Source organism: Cibotium barometz, chromosome 32, assembly GCF_041138505.1.
Source record: "Cibotium barometz isolate CiBa-2024 chromosome 32, ASM4113850v1, whole genome shotgun sequence".
Lineage (NCBI taxonomy): Eukaryota > Viridiplantae > Streptophyta > Polypodiopsida > Cyatheales > Cibotiaceae > Cibotium > Cibotium barometz.
The window spans coordinates 15,435,871-15,454,951 of record NC_141077.1 but is presented as its reverse complement, the minus strand read 5'-3'; the positions used below and the strand labels follow the sequence as shown (position 1 = coordinate 15,454,951).

The following is a 19,081-nucleotide window of genomic DNA, read 5'->3' as shown; positions in this document are numbered from 1 at the left end:
CCCATATTGCTTGGCTCGCTAAAAAGATATTGAATCTATAGTATTCACAATGTTGGAGAGCCATTAGCAAACAAAAGACAATAGACAGGAAAATTTATAAAATAACCAAAACATTTCCAAAACAAGTACTACGGTTCAGCTGGTATGACATGACCCACATACATATTTCAACTAAAGTGGGTTGCAGGTTCCTAAAGCTGTTGAGGATGACTTCTAATAGACTTAGTTAGCATGTCTTTTACAATTCTCTCAGAAATACAAACTTGATGAATATGCATATTGTTGTTCACATCCTGTCCAAGAATCATTAAGAACACAAAGTATATGTGCTTGCATGCAAGATATGGTCTTTTCTTGGCCACTCTATCTCTGAACTCCACACATGAACACATTGGATTCTTCTGAATAGTGACCTCTATCAGAGATGTGTCTTGGCTCCCATTGGTCAATGGATTAATACTAAATGTTTCCTTTACCCCTTCTATATGTATATGGCTGCCTACAACTTCTGCATGCATATCTAAGGCTGCAGTGATTTGACCAAATTCAGCCTTTGAAATTCCTCGTCGATATGGAAATTGTTTCACCTCCTTGTTTGTCTCGCTAGTGCCTTTTGCAAGCTCCTTTTCTAGAAAAAACTCAAGAGGAATACCAATGTCATATCCTGCTCTAATAAGCTTGCAGGCTTCTTTCACTTGTAACTTGGTACCTTTAGCAATGGGCCAAACACAAGGGACATCCTCTGGTGGATGTAATATTGTCTTTGTAATTTTCCAAGTGTGCCTAACATCTGTATTACAAAAATAGCAATACTTCTCCTTTTTCCAGGAGGATAGTTGACAATCACTCCAAAAACAAGGACTGACATCACCCCCTCGCAACCTTGAGCTACACTTTTTCCCTGATGCCCAGTGGTTGCACTCAACTCGATTCACTGTTGGTATCCTCCGCAAGGCCCACTTTGTATCATGCACATCACTTTCAAGGCTCTCTAAAACTTTGCATTGCTCATCGACCTCTATTGCAGGCTCTAACCTCTCTCTTGTCACATAGTTAAACTCAGGCCTATGGCTAGAGTTGCCAAAGTTTTCTTCTGTCGAGTCGTGTAGTGGCCTTTTGGCTCGAATAGTTTTATTCTCACCCTTGAATTTTACCCTATTTGAAAACATAGGGGTCCCCGCCACTGCATCATCCACTGCTCGTGAGGTAGCTATTGGGGATGGACTTGCTTTCTGTCGAGAAAGAGCTCTCTCAACCAAAAGCTCCAATGTAGGCCCACAACCTGTGTATTTTCCTTCCAAGAAAGCCAGTTGTCTGGCACATTGGAAGTAAGCATTGATTAGATCTGTCACACAAGCATCATAAAGACTAATCTTTTGCCTATACCCCTCCCCTGCCAACCAGCTTGCATGCTTGGTCTCTGACATATTTGTCCTTGGGACAAGAGCATTGACAATAGGCTCTCCATCCTACAAGAGAGTGGTAGAAATTGATTAAAAACAATGCAGTGCACATAAGTAGGAGGCACACAATAATACAATGAATAATCTCTTACAAACATTACCTTTAAAATGAAATGACCCCATCGACTAACCCTATAGTGCCACCAACTCAACCAGCTAAGAAGCTTAGGGATGTTTCTATCAGCTGCCTTGCCAGTTGCCCACCATGCTCGTATCCTGCGAAATTGCTGAAGGGCACTTTCTTTGTTTGGGGCAGTCCTCCACTTCTCACACATCTCCCTGTGCTTTTCTTGATGTGGGCTATAGATGTACCTCTGCGTGTGGACACGAAGGTTGTCTTCCCAATGCCATAAACATGACCTTTCCCTTTCAATCATCTCCTTTCCGTCGTTGAAGACACGTCTCACTGCATTCCAGTTAGCGCCAGCCTCATCCGCCATAAACCCAAAAAAATTTGCTACCTTCCCTGTGTGCTCCACCATTACCAAATTCATATTTTCCCAAAACATGACTTGAGCATCCTCATCCTCTTCTCTAAATTCACAAGTTGCTATTGTCAATAGCTCACCAATCCTGCATGCCACAAATGGAAACAGAGTTATATTAAAGACACAAATTAAGCAATGCTCTCTACCGCTTGTAACTTACATGTGGTCATAAACATGTGCTCCCATTGTATGCCATCCAGTATCCACTCGATACACATGATCAAAGCAGACCCATGCTTGATTAAGATCCCCATTACCATCCTTGTCCATTCGCCGAACAATGTCAATCCCAGAACCAGGTCCAGTAGTAGACATCTTAAAGATAAAGCAACGCTCAGTAGTAGTGGTGGCTTGCAATGGAAATCGAGAACCATGGAAGAACTCAAAATGGCATGTTCTTTTTAGATTAAGAATGGCTTCATATCCTTCACCCAGAGGCCGTGTTGTTTTTCGTGTTTGCATTACCATCTGCTTCACCCTGCATTCATAAAGCATACTTACTGTATTAAAGATGATAATTGCATACTATTCTTTGCTAAATTGCACTTCCTACGTACTTTTTGACATTTATCAAACTTTGCAACTCTTGCGACATCTCCTGTAGCTCCCTCTCTGTCATGAATTCTCCCTGTGCCTTGTCATCATCAGTGAATGCTCTTAGAACCACCTCCCTTGCCACAATCATTTGTACCTTTCTGGGCCCAGCGTTGTGGTCGATGCCCACTGCATGTGCTACAAAGGCCTTGATATTTCGTATCGATGCTCGGCACATTCCCTTGGAAACCATGTGTGTATGTTTGCCATAATGAATAAATAGTCTGCTATGCATTGATTCTTTTGGCATAAAATAATAGACACAGGCAGGACATTCTTTAAGACACATTGGCACATGCTTGCAGAAAAAACACTCAAGGTTCCCGAAGCTCCCAATTGCTAAATTCCCATATTTTGGAGATTTTATCAGCTGCCCATTCCAATGGAGTTTGTTTGGTTGATTCATACGTGTCCTAAAGGAGCAGTGCTCATTCATGCACTGGAAGGTTCCCCCGCAGAAGCTCTTCCTAAGAACAAAAGTTTTATTGGCCCTAGTTTGCGTTTGTGGCTTTGTCCAAATGTTGCCCTCGTATTTTTGCTCCATCCCTTCCATACCTTTCCCACCTTCAAGCTCATATGTACTAAACTCTGGGTACACCTTGGGAAGCTCTTTTACCTTGCCTTTGTAATCACAATCATGGATTAAAGTGTGCAAGACATCAGTAGGAGGTAACATGCGGATTATTTGAAAGCAAGAGACCGCAGTATCAAACTGAACATCTTCCTCTTCCAAATGTTGAAAGCACTTTTCCACAGGAGAGACCTCTATCTCCTCTTGCAATGACCCATGTGCTTGGACATTGATTTCTTCTATCTCTTCAGTGTCCAAGTCACTGTAAAGCACAATGCTCTCTAATTCAATGCGCAATGCAAAACAGAAAATGTCAAAGTCAAAGTTAATGCCACTTACATTGGAGTACTCTTTCGAGAACCGGGAGGAAATATAGTTGAGGGGCCTTGTTCTGGGGTCTCAAAATAATTCTCTGATTTGGCAATATATGCAGAGGACAATGAATGCTCCAAGATAAAATATGCCTCGTCTCCAATCCCTGCATACAAGTGTTAAGGACAAATGGGCTCATACTCTCCTCCAATTTCAAGTAAGGCCTCCACATTTATCCCACCAATAGTTCCAAGCTTCCCCCGGATCATGTTGATTGACACAAGACATTTGCCATTCAAGAAGGGGACTCGGATGCATGCACCCATTGTAGAATGCAGGAAAACACGAGCCTCCCTGCATAATGCAATCACAACAACAATTAAGGAATTTACATTGAATATTAGCCAAAAATATTTTAATACTAGATGTTCTTGCTCTAATCAATAGCATATACTAGCCATAATACAATTTTACCAAGCTCATTTTAAGACTATGGGTAGAAGCAAATAAAAATATTTATTGCAAAAATAGTCATAATGAAGGGTATCAAAAAGAGTACATGTATATATGTATATATGTTTGTGTGTACACGTGTGTGTATGTATACACACACACACGCACACACACACACACACATATTTGCTTTGTGTTAGTTCTTGCGCTTTTTCATAATCTCCTGTTAGATTTCAAAAACTCTACCAGTTGGATGCCATAGCATAACTGTGCTATAGATTTAAATAAATCGGAAAAATATTGACCAAACCCTTAAATTTTAGTGTTGAAATTCATTAGTGTTAGGATAAAAAAATTTGTCCAGTGCCTAACTTAGGGTTTTTAGTAGTCGGCTACTTCTTATGAAGCAATTACTTAACGCTTTTAGTCGTCCTCCACACAGAAGCATCTTCCCTCGAACACACACGCAGAGAAGCGATCATGAAGCATCATACGTCTCCCCAGCAAAGAAACGCTGATCTCATGCGCAGGGCCCTCTCCCCACTCCAATCTTTCTCCCCAACAAAGAGACACAGAAAGGTATCATCATCCATGAATTTGTGCTATTTTGCCTGAATGAATTTGTGCGCTCAGCGCACAAAATAATAGGATGTTTTGCTGCCGCCACACTCCACACACAGTAGTATGAGATGTGCGGTGTTACTTCTTGCTATTTTTCTTGAATGAATTTGTGCGCTCAGCGCACAAAATAATAGGATGTTTTGCTGCTGCCACACTCCACACACAGTATGAGATGTGCGGCGTTACCTCTTGCTATTTTTCTTGAATTAATTTGTGCGCTCAGCGCACAAAATAATAGGATGTTTTGCTGCCGAGCATTGACAAAATCATCACGATTTTGAGTTCGTTTCAAGCTTCGGGGGCGCAAATTTGGAGAGAGTAGTGTAAGAACATGCTATCTATATGGTGCTGTCTCAAACACATTGCATAGACTGTCTCTCTTACTACTGTCTATATTATGCAGACTTTGTGCATACAAGAAGTTCAAAAAACTCACATTTGATGTCTTCTTGGTTGAGAAACGGCTCACACAGTCGAGAGAGGAGACCAGCAAACATGTGCATCTAAAGAACAATAGCACAAAAAGAAAAAAGTTTGTCCTTAAAAAAAGTGTTGGATTGCGAAATATCACTTCTAAAGTTTATTAGTACTCAATATTGAATGCCTTCAGATTTGGGCTACCGAATCTTTATATATTTTCCAATAAATTTGAATGCCTTGAATTGAACACCTGAAAAGGGCTCCGTAAATATTTTCCAATGGAGATTTTTTTAAAATATTCAATACGGCTTTGAATGCCTTGGAATTTGGGCCAAAGCACTCCATATGATAATCTCAAAGATATTCTGTTCGTTATAATGAGTTGGCCGTTTTGTTGGATAGTGAATGTGCCACCTTTGTTTGATGATTGTGTTGCAGTACTGAATTTAATCTCTTTAGTGAATGTGCCACCTTTTCTTTAAGTTTGTGTCATATTACTGAATTTGCTGTTAAAATAATCAATTAATTATACAATACGAGTACAATACTATTTGAAGATTTGTTCTTGTATTTTTGCATGGCTATCTGGTTTTCAAATGAGTTCGAGTCATTTCACTAGAGCATCTTGCTTGAAAGGTTCTTGTTGTGCAAAAATGGATGAGTTACCTCTTGCTAAGCGGAAAAAGAGTGTGCAGGTTGGCCCAGGTGAGAGCTCATCGAGACACACAAGGAGGCAAGCTGATTTTTCTAGCACTTTGGAGCAAGCCGCCTCCTCAAACCCTACTACTACAGAGCATGCGGTACATATCATAGATGACACTAACCTGGAGGTGGATATGGATAGGCAGCATCTACATAGTGATGAAAGAAATGAGGAGGATGGACAAAATGTAGTGGGGGCAATTGAGGAAAATAAAGGTGATCAAAATGAGGGTGAGAATACTCAAGGTGGTGATAATGAGGATGAAGGTGAGAATACTGAGGATAATGGGAGAGAGATAGAGGGGGAAGAGAACACACATCCACTAGAGGATCAAGAAGAAACAGTTGTCACAACCCAAACTGAAGGAAGCAAGCAGAAAAAAAATAAGGTTGATATTTTTGGGAAGATTCTAGAGACATCTACTCCACAAGCCTTTTTAGATAGGATAGGAGTCAACTTTAGGTCTCCACCTCCACGTGTTCCTCTCTGTAGGATGATCCAGACGGAGGCAATCCGAAAGGTTTCTCCCTCAATAGATAAATCTCTTACTCGAAGCTTCAAAAAACTAGGTGGGTACATTGAGAGCATGGGAGCTTTCACAGTATCAATTATGGACTTGGAAGGGGAGGAGACACCATTGACACAAGAGAGGGAGGAATCTTGGGATGAGCATTGGAGGACTGTGAATCAACAATTTGAGGAAACTCTTGCACTTGACCCCGAGTGGGGTCCGTACTTGAGCCGAAAAATGGTGCATATTCTTGATGGTAATAATCGACACAATGCTTGGATGGACTGCATTTCTACAGGTGAGTTCTCATTGGGATGTTATAGTTTCTTATGCTTCTTTGTCCTTCCTAATTTTGTGTTTTATTACAGGGTTTCAAGGGGATTTGTCCATGCATTGTTGTGTTCTCTGTAAATTTTATGTGTTCGAGCGGAGGGATGTGGGTGAGCTTTTGTTCTCATTGTCCAGGTTGAACAAGTAAGTTAATTTGTCATCAGAGTCTCCTTCTATGTCAAGTAAGTTGTTTGTACTCAAGAATATTAACATATTTCTTCTTTGTTTTGTAGGACGCATGATTATGCATTTGTGCCAACCACATTTGGTGATCGTCTATTTCAACTAAGAAGATTGGGAGAGTCCGACCTAACAACTCTCATGGCACATTTGGACAATGAGGACAAGCTATGGGTTGAGAGAGAGATGCAGAGTGCATCTGCCAGAGGAAGGCCTAGTTGGCTTCATTTGCCAATCCAGATTATGACTTGGCTCTTGTTCAAGGATGAGATGGAGCAAAAAATTGATGAGGCATCAAATGGACCACTTGCCGAGTCTGCTAGGGAGAATGTGACTCGAAAGGTAGAAGTTCTCTACAGAGGAAAAACATCAAAATATGCAAGGATTGCTGATCCCTCCAACGGTGAGGCCTTTTGGTGTGCAGTGCTGTCCCTCCCATGGCACGCGTCAAGCAATCATGTGGCCACAGAGGAAAAGCTCAATATGATAGGTTCTGCTTGCATCAGAGACACAGATAAGGCTCACATTGTCAAGCTATTGGACAACTCTCAGGTTGCAGTGCGATCACTTGAGGGTATGCCAAATGATAAGACAAAGGTTAGGGAATGGCTGCACATGTACTCCTACTGGCTTCAAATCACGGAGCTGGGTTTGAGAATCCAAAATGATATTAAAAATGCCGATCGAGTCAGGTTGCCAGGTGAGAGCCGATTCACCTCTTTTGTTGTTCTATGCAGAAGAAAGTACTTCAAAAGGGCTTTCAAAGTGCACGAAGGAGGCATAAAATTTAGCCATGATATTGACCATCAACCAGGCCTACAAAGTGCTACACGGCGAGTCGTTTATAGGTTTTCCTCCAACATAACCCAGATATTCCTTGTTAAAAAACATGCATGCTTCTTTCTGTGTGTTGTTTTATCATTTGTGCTTTGGCTTGCAGATGGTTGCTTTCTGAAATTGAGGAGCACCAATTGGATATTTTACCCCCTCTCGCTAGTGTGTGGCTTTGTGTTGACAATCAATCTTATATGTATGCCGATTTGAAGCTTGGAAGAGTAAGTGATTGAATTTGTCATTTTGAATCCATGATTGAGAAACATGTTCATATTGAGGGTGAGTTGTGTTTACCCATGTTTGTCATTGAACAGGCCATGTCAAGCATAGAGTCTCGTTTCTGCCCGTGGTGGTTGGACCTTGAAAGAAAACATGTGCCTGAGGAGGAGCTTGATCTGTATCGCCAACATAAGTCTATATTGGAGCTTCGTAGCCAGCAAATTGATCATAATGAGGCCACATCCACATCACATGCAACATCGATTGCATCAGCTTCTTTTCGTAAGTCATTGCCAGTGAATTTAGGGAGGGAAATAGTGAATCGTGCATTGGAGGTGAATCGAGCAATGGAAGCAAATAGGGAGCAGAGTCAACAACAGACATCCAATAGTAGTGCAGGCGGGATACAACCAACTGACATCATAACCAAGACATTGCAAGCTCCAGGTATGTGAGCTTCCTACCTCATCTCTATCGTGATCCGATTGTTTTGACTTGAGACTATGTGTGTTAAATGTCAAAAACCTGTCTATAGGAACCATTTATGCCTTCAATGTCAGTATTGAGGACCTTGCAGCTACTTTTGTGAACATGGAGGATGCATCCTCATTGGGAAAGCAAGTGCTTGATGCCATGAATGTTATTTGCACAGTAGGGAATGTCAAGAGTAGAGGGTCCGATTACTGTGTGGAGTTGATATTTGCAGACTTCCCCTCAAATATCATCATTGGAGGTTGTGTTGCAAACAAGGTTCCATATTGGAATAAGATTGGGGATGGCATGTATGACTCTACTTTTAAAGTTGTTGATTCTTGTCTCTCGGATCGAGGCTTCTTTACATGCCTTTACACTATGGAAGAAGGAGTGACCATTGAGCAGGTTGCACAGAGCGTTGGGTTTGGCATTTATCATAGACAGGTTGTGAGGTGTACTCCACCTATTGGGAAGAAGATGGGGCAAATGATTACTACCTAGGTATTGGTGTTGTTCTCTTTGGGGCTGTCATTTGTGCAAATCTTCTTTGTCCCATTTAAGGTGAAAATGCATGAACAACCAATGTGTCTTTGTTTGTAGGTCACTTGTCTAATATTGGCTGTTTTTGTTCGCTCAACATCTCCTGCTACAAGCTTTGTGATGCATGGGGATCAACTAAGGGATTTGGCACTAGGTGATGATCTTGATGTAGGACAAGATCTTATCTTTGACATGTATGTATGCATTCAAATCAAGATAGAATTTCAAATGATTTTCGGTGATCTTTATGGCATATGGTTAATGGTTTGTGTGCGTTTTCAAGAGTGCCATCGGAGGATCTGGTGAAGAGAAAGGGTAGACCATGGCGGGGCGGTTGTCAGAGAGGTCAGCGGCTTAGCAAATACATCGTCTCCGTCTTCAGTCGTCCTGGGGACACGATTTTGGATTTGTTTGCTGGCACTGGAACTCTTGGGCTAGTGGCAGCATTTATGGATCGCAATGTCATAATGTTAGACAAGGATGAGCGGATCTATGATCACCTGTTAGAACCATACTCAGCAAAGGTATGCATGTTGAAAAGATAAATATGTTAGCAGAGAATAATTTTGTATTGATAAAGCTTATTTTCTTTTCTTTGTGTCTCTTGCAGTTATGAGGATCACATGTCTACATCAGAATGCCATTAGAGATAGTCTTTTTTTTTTATTGAGACAATCATTTTTTTGGGACTATTGGAAGTAATGTTTTGATGGATGTTATGCTTCTGAATGTTTTTTACAATAGCATGTAGCTGATTGTTGGACAATTTTTATTTGGATTATAAAATTTTTAAATCCTATGGTTATGGTTTCTAAAGAGTATTATATTGTTGTGTCAGTGGTATGGCTATTAAAATTGGTGTGCATCTTAATGGCTTGATTTCTATGCTCTCTGGTCGCTGTGGTTTCCATGTGGTTGCAAACAATAGTTTGTTTCTATTAGTAGCTCAATGACCAATTCAACGTCTTTTTAGCGAGCCAAGTAGTATGAGTTTTGTAGTGATTTTTTATATCCGCACCATTCATTTGAAAATGCTTTATTTGCAATAGTCATTTTTAAACTTTTTTAGTCTTCTTTGTTCTGTTCATTATAGAGTTGCACTATGGTTTCACTCTTCTCTTTAACATTACATGCTCGCTTAACATCATACCATGCCCCTACTTGCTCACTTTCACAAGGACTTTATTTCTACTCACTGCTCTGTGCTCACTGCTCTTGGCTCACTAAATAGACGCACCCAGACATAATCTTTGCTCACTTTGGCCTCCTGCTCTGCAGCAACAATGTCTCTCAACAAGAAGAGATACAGAGGAGCCACATCTCATCGTGGTGGCAGCTTGGGTTAGGGAGGACCCTTTCACTTTTCAAAGAAGCACCAACTTTTTCAGAGAACACCAAGATATGTTTGCATGGACCTACAAGGATCTCCCATGGATAGATCCAGCCAATTACACTCACAGAATTCCATTAAAAGAAGGCATACAGCCAATCAGGAAGGGCATCTACCGCATGAATCCAAAATCTTCTGAAGTGGGGAAGAAAGAGCTGGAAAAGATGGAAGAGGCAGGTATTATCGTTCCGATTGAGCACTCCGAGTGGTTATCACCTGATCCCAAAAAAGAAGCCCAACAAGATCGAGATATGTGTAGACTTCAAAGCCCTCAATTAGTGCACAATCAAAGATGGGTTTCCCTTGGCTTTCATAGAGCGGGTTTTTGAAGATGTGGCCAGCCAAGGGTGGTGGTTCGAGCGGAACACCTGCCTTAACTCACTCAAGTGTTCGTGAAGTGCCAGGTATCAGGGGTCTCCGCCTCTCAAAATTTATTTTTAAAAAAGTCCCCCCCCTTTGAGTTATTTTTTCCGTTACATATTTAAGAAAACCCCCAAAAAAAAAAGTTTCTCCCTCACACCTCACCCTCACCCCCTCTCACCTCTCTCTCTCTCCCTCTCCTCTCCCCCTTCCCTTTTTCACAACCCCCTCACTCACTCACCCCCTCTCACCAACCACCCCCGTCCCTTTTTTCTCATCGATTCAAGCCAAAAAAAAACTTCTAGCTTTCCTTTTCCCATTACAAGTTAAATTGAAAAAAAAAACACTCTGTTGAAGGCATAGTTCTCTTAAGTCAGGATGTTGCTAAGTCGGATATGTAGTAAGTGAGAATGTTGGTAAGTCGGATATGTTCTTAGTCAGATATTTAGTAAGTCCGATATGTGCTAAGTCGGAATTATAAGGTGGTATTTCTTGGGATCTTGGAAGTTACGATATGTAACGGTTACTCAAGAATAACGTTTTGGGAAAAGAGTAACGTTTTTTGAGCAAGGTAGAAAAGAAGGGGAAGCAATGTAATGAGGGGGGAAGAGAAGAGAAGAGAAGAGGAGAATGAAGCAGATTTTTAGGGTTTTATCTCTTTTGTGACCTTGCTCTATCAAATTTCTGTCTGCATATTCAGTTTTTGCTATGTCTGAATTTCTATTTTCGCCTATTCAACATGTTTCTTGTGGAGAAATTGTATCTGCTTAACTGCTTGGCTGTGTAACCATTAAACACTGGCAATTCACGGTGGTTTCAATCACAATGGTTGATTAATATGGAGCCTACAATAGGAGCATGCAAAGCAAGTGCTGCAGATTCAGGCACTGCTGCAGATTCAGAAGGCGAAATCAGATTCAGGAGGCGAAATCAGATTCAGAAGGCAAAATCAGATTCAGGAGGCGAAATCAAATTCAGGAGGCGAAATCAGATTCAGGAGGCGAAATCAGATTCAGGTTTAAGCCATTCCAGAAATCAGAGTTTCACCTCTGAACCTGCTGTTGTAGATTGCTCTAATCTTGTAGCAGACTACTCAGAACCTGCAGCAACAGGTGCAGCAGAATCTGAATCTGTAGGTGCAGTAGAATCAAAATCTGCATATCCTTGGATGGGATGGTGGAATTCCTCATTCAAAGTGCTACTTCACATTGGGGGTTGACGTGTTCCAAGTAAGCCATCATTCAGATTTTGCATAATAAACACCTCAAATTCTGATTTTAGTTTTTAGCAATGTTTGAGCACCTATTTGTCTCATGAGTGGAGTGGATCTCGGTATAGCACCATAGCTTTGCATTCCAAGCATACATATGGGCTTTATTGGTGTGGTGCATTGAATATGAGAGCTCACATAGCTATCTAATTTCTAACTTCAAATATGGGTAAAAAGAAGAAAAAGAAGTGTTTGATTTGCATGAGGCATAACCATGCCACAAATGATTGCCCATACATGTGTGAGAGATGTTCAAAAGGAGATCAATGCATGAAGTTTTGCATGCTTGATCTATGCACAAAATTTCACAAAATCATCAAGCATTTTCATAAAGCATCATCATGTGAGAAGATGAAGAGAGCTAGAGAGAAGCTAGATGTATTTGAAGGAGTGTTGGTTATGAGTATCATAGGGATCATGAGGGTAGAAGATGTAGATCTTGTTCTAGCAAGAAGGGTGTGAGAATGTTGCATAAAGCATGTGAGAATTTGCAAGAGAAGTTTGAGAGTGATGAGAGTAGTGATGATGAGGAAGAGGACTGGAGTTACCCAATGGGAGTGCCGGTGATTGGAGTGAAGGAAATGCATTCGGGTGTGGGCCAAAGTAGCCGACAACAACCAGTAGGACACCCTAAAACAACATCAGGCACCAACCAAAAAGGGGAATGTCTTCAACTCCATGACCTCAATCACATGGATGATGAGGGGAATGCATGGGAAAGTTGCATTTTAACATTGGAAAACCAAATATCTGATTTTTCTACAAGTCAATTCAGAATCAGGATCAGGAGGGTCAAAACGACTACCTTGACAATCAAGAAGCTGAAAATGAGCACTTTCACATCCACAAAGCAATTATTTTTGGAAGTTTTCTTCACATTGCAATGCAAGGTGATAGGAAGAAGTTAGATGAAGCTGAATTTACTGATTTTGAAGCCAATTTCTCTCAAATTTGAAGATCGAGCATCGATGCCTGAATGCAAAACAGAGCAACCTGATGTGGTAGGTGTTAATTCAGAATTTTCTAGAGTTCAAATTCAGTTATTACAGAAGGCTGAAAGTGGTTCAAAGAATGCTCACATTAAAGAAGAACTCACTAATCTACTTGATTTTGACTCAAATTCAGATTTTTATGATGCAAACTGATTTTGTTTTGCCAAAAGTGTGTGAAGAAGAGGCTAATACACCGATTTTTAGCCCTGAATCAAATCAGATTGGGTCTGAAATAGATCAAACTTGCAATTTCATGAATAGGAAAAATCAGGAACAATGGCTTTTGGAGCCTAAATCAGGTTTTGAAGTGAGAGATTCACATTTACAGATGTTGCAAATGTTGAAGAAGCAAACTTGGATGGTTGCAAAAGTGTTTTTCAACATTGAACCTTTCTTATGTCACTTTGAAGGGAAATCTGATTTGTCTGAAGTGTTATTTGTTGCTAATTGGTGGTTGAAGATCATTTTGGAGATGTTTTTGGGCTGTATGAGCATGTTTGCTAAGCCTAAAATTGCAAAAGTTGCAAAAGTTTCTAATTTTGGAAGGTTTGAATATCAAATTTTTATGCCTGAAGAGCATATTTATGAATTTTTGATTTTAAAAGTTGAAGATCAGTTTTTGGAGATGCAAGTTGATGAGTTTGATGATTCATTTGTCCATGTTTCATATGGTTTGAATAAGATTTTGCAGATTGATGATCATGTAAAGAGGGTTTTATGCATGATTTTGCAAAAACCTTGTGGATTTGATAGAGATGTTATGTTTTAGATGTTGTTCTTACTTAAATTGCAGAGTTTGATGAGTGGGATGATTCAATCTCAAGGAAGGTGTTGTTTTGAGTCACTAATGCCCAAAATGCTTGATTTTGAAGAGGAGATGATTGTTGTTCATTTGAAGCAAGTTTTCTTTACTTGTTGGGAGCATTATTCTCATTTGTAAAGGTGTTTTGAGACTGAATATAGAGATATTTTATGGAATCAAGCTGATTTTCACATGGAGGTGGATATTCCAAAATCATATTCTCAGATCTTGATGCCTAAATTGCAGAAATCTGATTTTCAGAACCAGATTTTGATTTTGCAGAGGTTCCAAAGATTGATTCTACTCATGTCTACTCCATTATCTTGGAGAAGGGACATACTCATTGAATTTTGGTTTCATAAATTCATTTTGTATGATGTACATTGGATGTTCATCTATATGAAAGGTTCCTAGCCTTGGCATGTTGCCTTAAAGTGGTTCACATGTATTCACATACTCATAAGGGATGCACAATGGGTATGCACTTGTAATGCCTTTAAGTTACTGTAACATCTTTTTGAAGAATCAGGGGGGAAAGTAATAATCAAGCTAGTTGTATGTTTAAAGTATAATAAAGCTGAGGAGATAGCAGTCAAATGGGTGGATGTTGTGCCAGAAGTTCAGTGGAAGATTCAGCGGATGTGACTGATTATCAAGGTAGAAATGCTTACATATGGCTGCGGAGTTGCGGCAGAATGCGGATTGGATCCGGAAAGGAGGATGTTGAGAAGGTGGTAGTGCTGATTGAAGACAAGGAGGCGGAGCCGAATTTAGTCGAATGTCAAGCAGCGGAAGGCGGAACAGAGGATGCAGTAAAGAAGTCATCGGAGGCTACTAATAAAGGAAAGTGGCTAGCAGATCAAGGGATATGTGGATCCGAGTCAGATTTCTTTCAAATCTACCACCGGACGTGCCATGTGTTGAAGGCATAGTTCTCTTAAGTCAGAATGATGCTAAGTCGGATATGTAGTAACTCAAAATGTTGGTAAGTCGGATATGTGCTTAGTCAGATATTTAGTAAGTCGGATATGTGCTAAGTCGGAATTATAAGGTGGTATTTCTTGGGATCTTGGAAGTTACGATATGTAACAGTTACTCAAGAATAATGTTTTGGAGAAAGAGTAATGTTTTTTGAGCAAGGTAGAAAAGAAGGGGAAGCAATGTAATGAGGGGGGAAGAGAAGAGAAGAGAAGAGAAGAGGAGAATGAAGCAGATTTTTAGGGTTTTATCTCTTGTGTGACCTTGCTCTGTCGAATTTCTATCTACATATTCAGTTTCTGCTGTGTCTGAATTTCTGTTTTCGCCTATTCAACATGTTTCTTGTGGAGAAATTGTATTTGCTTAACTGCTTGGCTGTGTAACCATTAAACACACTCCGCCTTAGTATTTATTATTATTATTTCTTCTTCCCACATTAAGAAAAAAACCTCTTAGCTCTTTTTTCATTACAAAAAAAAACATCTCTCTTGCGCTCTCCCTTCACTCCCCCACCCTTCTCTCTCTCTCTCTCTCTCTCTCTCCCTCCCTCCCTCACCCCACCGACCACCCCCCTTTTGTTTTCCCTCACCGACCACCCCCCTTTTGTTTTCCCTCACTGACCAAGCCCACCCTACCAACCGACCCCCTCCCCCCTTATCTCACTCCATCACTCCCTCACTTACCCCACCAACCAACCTCTTCCCCTCACTCTCTCTCTCTCTCCCCCCCCTCTCTCTCTCTCTCCCTCTCCCTCACCCCACTGACCACCCCCTCTCTCGCTTACCCCACCGACCAACACCTCCCCCTCACCCCCCCTCTCCCGCTCGGTGACCCCACCCCCTCTTCCTCTCATGCAGCCCACCCCCCTCTTCCTCAACCCTTCACCCCCCCCCCTCTCCTGCTCAGTGACCCCACCCCCTTTCTCACTCGTGCAGCCCACCCCCCTCGTCACCTCACCTTCACCACCTCCTATTCCCCACCGACCACTCGCCTATCCCCACACCCTGTCCTTCGCCACCCCACCCGTCTCCCCCCCAGCCCTCACTCCTCACTCTCTTCGGTGCAGTCCCAACCCCACCCTCTCTTTCCATCCTCACTGACCAACCCAAGCAACGCCGCGGCCCCTCTCTCTCTCACTCGCTCTCTCCTCGCTTTCTCTCTCTCTCTCTCTCTCTCCCCCTCGCCCACACCACCCCCCTCTCGCTTTCTCTCTCTCTTTCTCTCTCTCTCTCTCTCTCTCTCTCTCTCTCTCTCACACCCGACCCACCTCCCCCGTGTGCACAGCTCGACTCCTCCCTTTTCCTCACCCCACTGACCTTCACCACCTTCCCCTCTTTTTGGTCATTCACCTGTGCTCCCCCCTCTCGCCAACCCTCTCCAAAAAATTTCAAAAAAAAAAACCCTAAAAAACCCAAACAAATCTCCATCACCCCTCCGACGACCACTCCCCACCCCATGTTTCTCTCTCTCCCTCTCCCTCAACCGACCAACCTCTTCCCCTCATCCCCCTCTCTCTCTCCCTCTCCCTCACCCCACCTACCAACCCCTCTCTCACTCCCCCCACCGACCACTCTCCCTTTATCTCACTCCCTCTACCCACCAACACCCCTTTCTACTCACCCCCTGCCTGTGAGGTGGGATTTCTATCCGGATGGACTTAAGGCCTTGAGGGTATGCTAGCCCGCCCCGAATAGTTTGCCTCTATATGGGGAGGAGGTGCAAGGAGAGGAAAAGCACGGACCCATGTTAGGCACCTTAGGAACACACTCACACATCGGGTAGGCACGTTAGGCCTTCTCGGGTGCGGGAGAGGTTCTGTGGGTGCCGAGTGCCCCGGGGGTTTCCCTCCCTGCCTTGATGGTGATCGGGCGGCCGAACGTGGAGTCGGGACCAAAAACGGTGGGAAAACGACGGACCGGCAGACCGGCAAGCCATGCCGTGCCGACATGGGCTGACGGGCCGGCGGATCATGGATGGAAGGCAAGACCCGACGAGGCCGAGGGAGCCGAGCCATGCACAAACGCAAGTGATCGGTGAGACCCACAAGGAAAATGCGCGATACGCACTCGACGGGCCGATGGAGCCGTTTTTCATGAAGCATGGATTGTGGAAGGCCGCATGCGGCAAAGGCATCGCGAGACCGTTTGCGCCGGTCTCTTGACACTTGGTATCAGAGCAAAGTTCGTTTTGGAAGCCTATGGGAGGCGTGTGATGCCAGGTTGGAAAGAACGGCAAAAACGGCAAGTTGTGTTGAGTCCAAGTGACAGCCAAGAGCCGAAAATGGCATAAAAGTTGCCGATTGAGATTTGATCATGAAGATGAAGGAATTTGCCCGTGGTGACCATTACCTATCTCGAGCACAGTGGGATGGAAGGCAGAGGATGGGGTGGTCGGCCGAACCTGCCGGGACCCCGAGTTGCCGACGTGAGGCGCCCCGAAACAACACACCTCTCGACAGGGGCCTGAACAATGGAATTTGGGGACGTGCTACATATGAAAAATGATTAGTTTTTTGAGGGGACCGCAACCACCTGGTTCGTTTGAAGAAATATCAAAGTTGGCCGATGTGCTACATATGAAAAATGATCAGTTTTTCGAGGGGATCACAACCACTCGGTTCGTTCAAAGAAATATCAAAGTTGGCCGACATGCCTAGAGGCCAGTGGTGGGGACAGTTGGGTTCCAAGTGAGGTGAGGTCCCAGGTGCAAGTCGAGCAAAAGATGTTGGCACATGAGCTTAGTAGAGAAGCATGGAATCGGATCCTTGTGGGGCTGTCAGCACTTCCGAAAAGAAGAGCAGCGGGCTTTGGGATCTTTCAGAGTTACCACCAAGGGAGAGATGCGTTGAAGAAAATGGCGAGGGGCTAGCACAACAATTTAGGGTGGCACTTCATGGACTGACAGCGCCTGAGATGGGGACCGCGGGCTCGTAGCCACTCAAAGGTCAAGCAAAGAAAGAAAGCAAAGGAGCCACGCATGCAGAGACAGCGCCGCCGAGAATGGGACCGGGTTTGCTTATGCTAAGAAACTAGATGTGGTAGAATGGGACATCGTGTTAGTGTGGTGCCCAAGAAGTCAGAGCAGAATGCAAGCTACTAAGCCAATCTTTTGGGAAAACATGCAAGCAGCAAAGACGTCCGCTAAGGCCATGGTGTGCCTTGTGGCAATGGAGCCACTCCCCTCTCATCACGATGCAAACGGGCTAGGCAGGATGAGCCACTCCCCTTCGCAGTGCCAAAGCAGGGGTGAGACAGAAGGTGTCAACATCCCTTTCAGGTTTCTAAGAGCCAAGAAATCAACCTTCACAAAGACCACCGAGCTACGGTACGGTAACCAACCCAGAATATCTAATGATGGTGGCCCACATGCGGGTGAGGGTAAGGCCAAAGAAGGCACCAACAGACCCATGACCCCAACGGCAGCACCCAAGTATCCACTGGGTGAGGGTAAGTCCTAGGAAGAGGCACCAAGAGCCCTGGGCTTCTGGACTGGGAGTGGTCCCCCTTGTGGCCGTGTAGCCCACCGAGGTGCACACGTCACACCCGCAACTCCGAAGACTCGCCTGGGTGAGGGTAAGGCCGAGCGACGGCACCAAGAGCCCTAGGCATCCGAAGCAAGCTGGACCAAGAAGGGTCCCCATGTGGCGGAGTAGCCCGAAATGGTGCACGCGCACTGCCCGAATAAAGCGCCCGAATAAAGCAACACCGAATAGAACTGAATGTGGGTGAGGGTAAGTCTGCGAGGGCACCAATAGCCTCGGGTTCTTTGACACCAATAAAGAGAAGTAGGCCTTGCAATGGTCCAAGGAAGTGGCCGTGCTAGCTGTCAAAAGCGGAGCACAAGGTCACCGTGCAGGCTGTCAAGCCGCGGCGCATGTAAGTTTCACCACCGACTTCTCCCATGGGTTTCTATGGTGCCACAAGTGCTTTGGGGCCCATGCTGACCTGAACTGGAGCAATTCGGGGAGCGCAAAGTTTCTTTGAGCTCAAGACACACTACAAGACAATGCTGTCATACATGCGTTTCATACACACGATAAATTACGAGCGCGTGTATGGTCGTGCATGGTGCGTGTATTTTGGCATTTACATTCACGTGTATATTTGCATTTATCAACGCGTGTATAAGCGCATTTATATACATGCAATAATACACGCAGCAATACACGCTGCCATACACGCATTAATACACGCTTGGTAAAGAAAAACTGAATTCCTTTACAAAATTAAGAACTATTATCTTTAAACCATCTCATAGTACATTACAGTATATATCATTACACAATCCCACTACATGCATTTACAACAATGAAATATATTCAAAAATAAATCATGCATATGAGATGATAATTAAAAGACAGCACATACAATAGAAATGTCATCAATTTAGAACGATACAATGACAGATTGGTTAGGGTTCGATCTCATCTTCAATAAGATCCATCCTTGCCAAACGATCAACATCAATATCCATTTGATCAATTTGTAAGGCTACGATTAAATTTATTCCACTATCGATATTCTGTACTCCATTGATAATGGTATCGATGTCCTGATCATCCTCATCAACATCACCA

The 19,081-nt window shown here is 43.1% G+C and overlaps 2 protein-coding genes across 2 annotated transcripts; both read left to right on the top strand.

The window, feature by feature from the left end:
• The first annotated feature begins 6,179 nt into the window (after positions 1-6,179).
• LOC147619859 (uncharacterized) lies at positions 6,180-6,614 on the top strand. Its single transcript, XM_086772569.1, has 2 exons — positions 6,180-6,434; positions 6,505-6,614. The coding sequence occupies exons 1-2, from the start codon at positions 6,212-6,214 to the stop codon at positions 6,612-6,614; spliced, it is 333 nt and encodes a 110-aa protein (XP_086628695.1). The 5' UTR covers positions 6,180-6,211.
• A 2,348-nt stretch (positions 6,615-8,962) lies between these two features.
• Positions 8,963-9,442, top strand: LOC147619858 (uncharacterized). The gene is made up of 2 exons (XM_086772647.1): positions 8,963-9,237; positions 9,324-9,442. The coding sequence occupies exons 1-2, from the start codon at positions 8,968-8,970 to the stop codon at positions 9,327-9,329; spliced, it is 276 nt and encodes a 91-aa protein (XP_086628773.1). The 5' UTR covers positions 8,963-8,967; the 3' UTR covers positions 9,330-9,442.
• Positions 9,443-19,081: the final 9,639 nt, after the last annotated feature.

Bases quoted from the DNA above. Each gene is read 5' to 3' on its own strand.
- LOC147619858 (XM_086772647.1), top strand. From the start codon at position 8,968: ATGGTTAATGGTTTGTGTGCGTTTTCAAGAGTGCCATCGGAGGATCTG.
- LOC147619859 (XM_086772569.1), top strand. From the start codon at position 6,212: ATGGGAGCTTTCACAGTATCAATTATGGACTTGGAAGGGGAGGAGACA. The intron at 6,435-6,504 runs GTGAGTTCTCAT...GTTTTATTACAG, and splicing joins GATGGACTGCATTTCTACAG to GGTTTCAAGGGGATTTGTCC.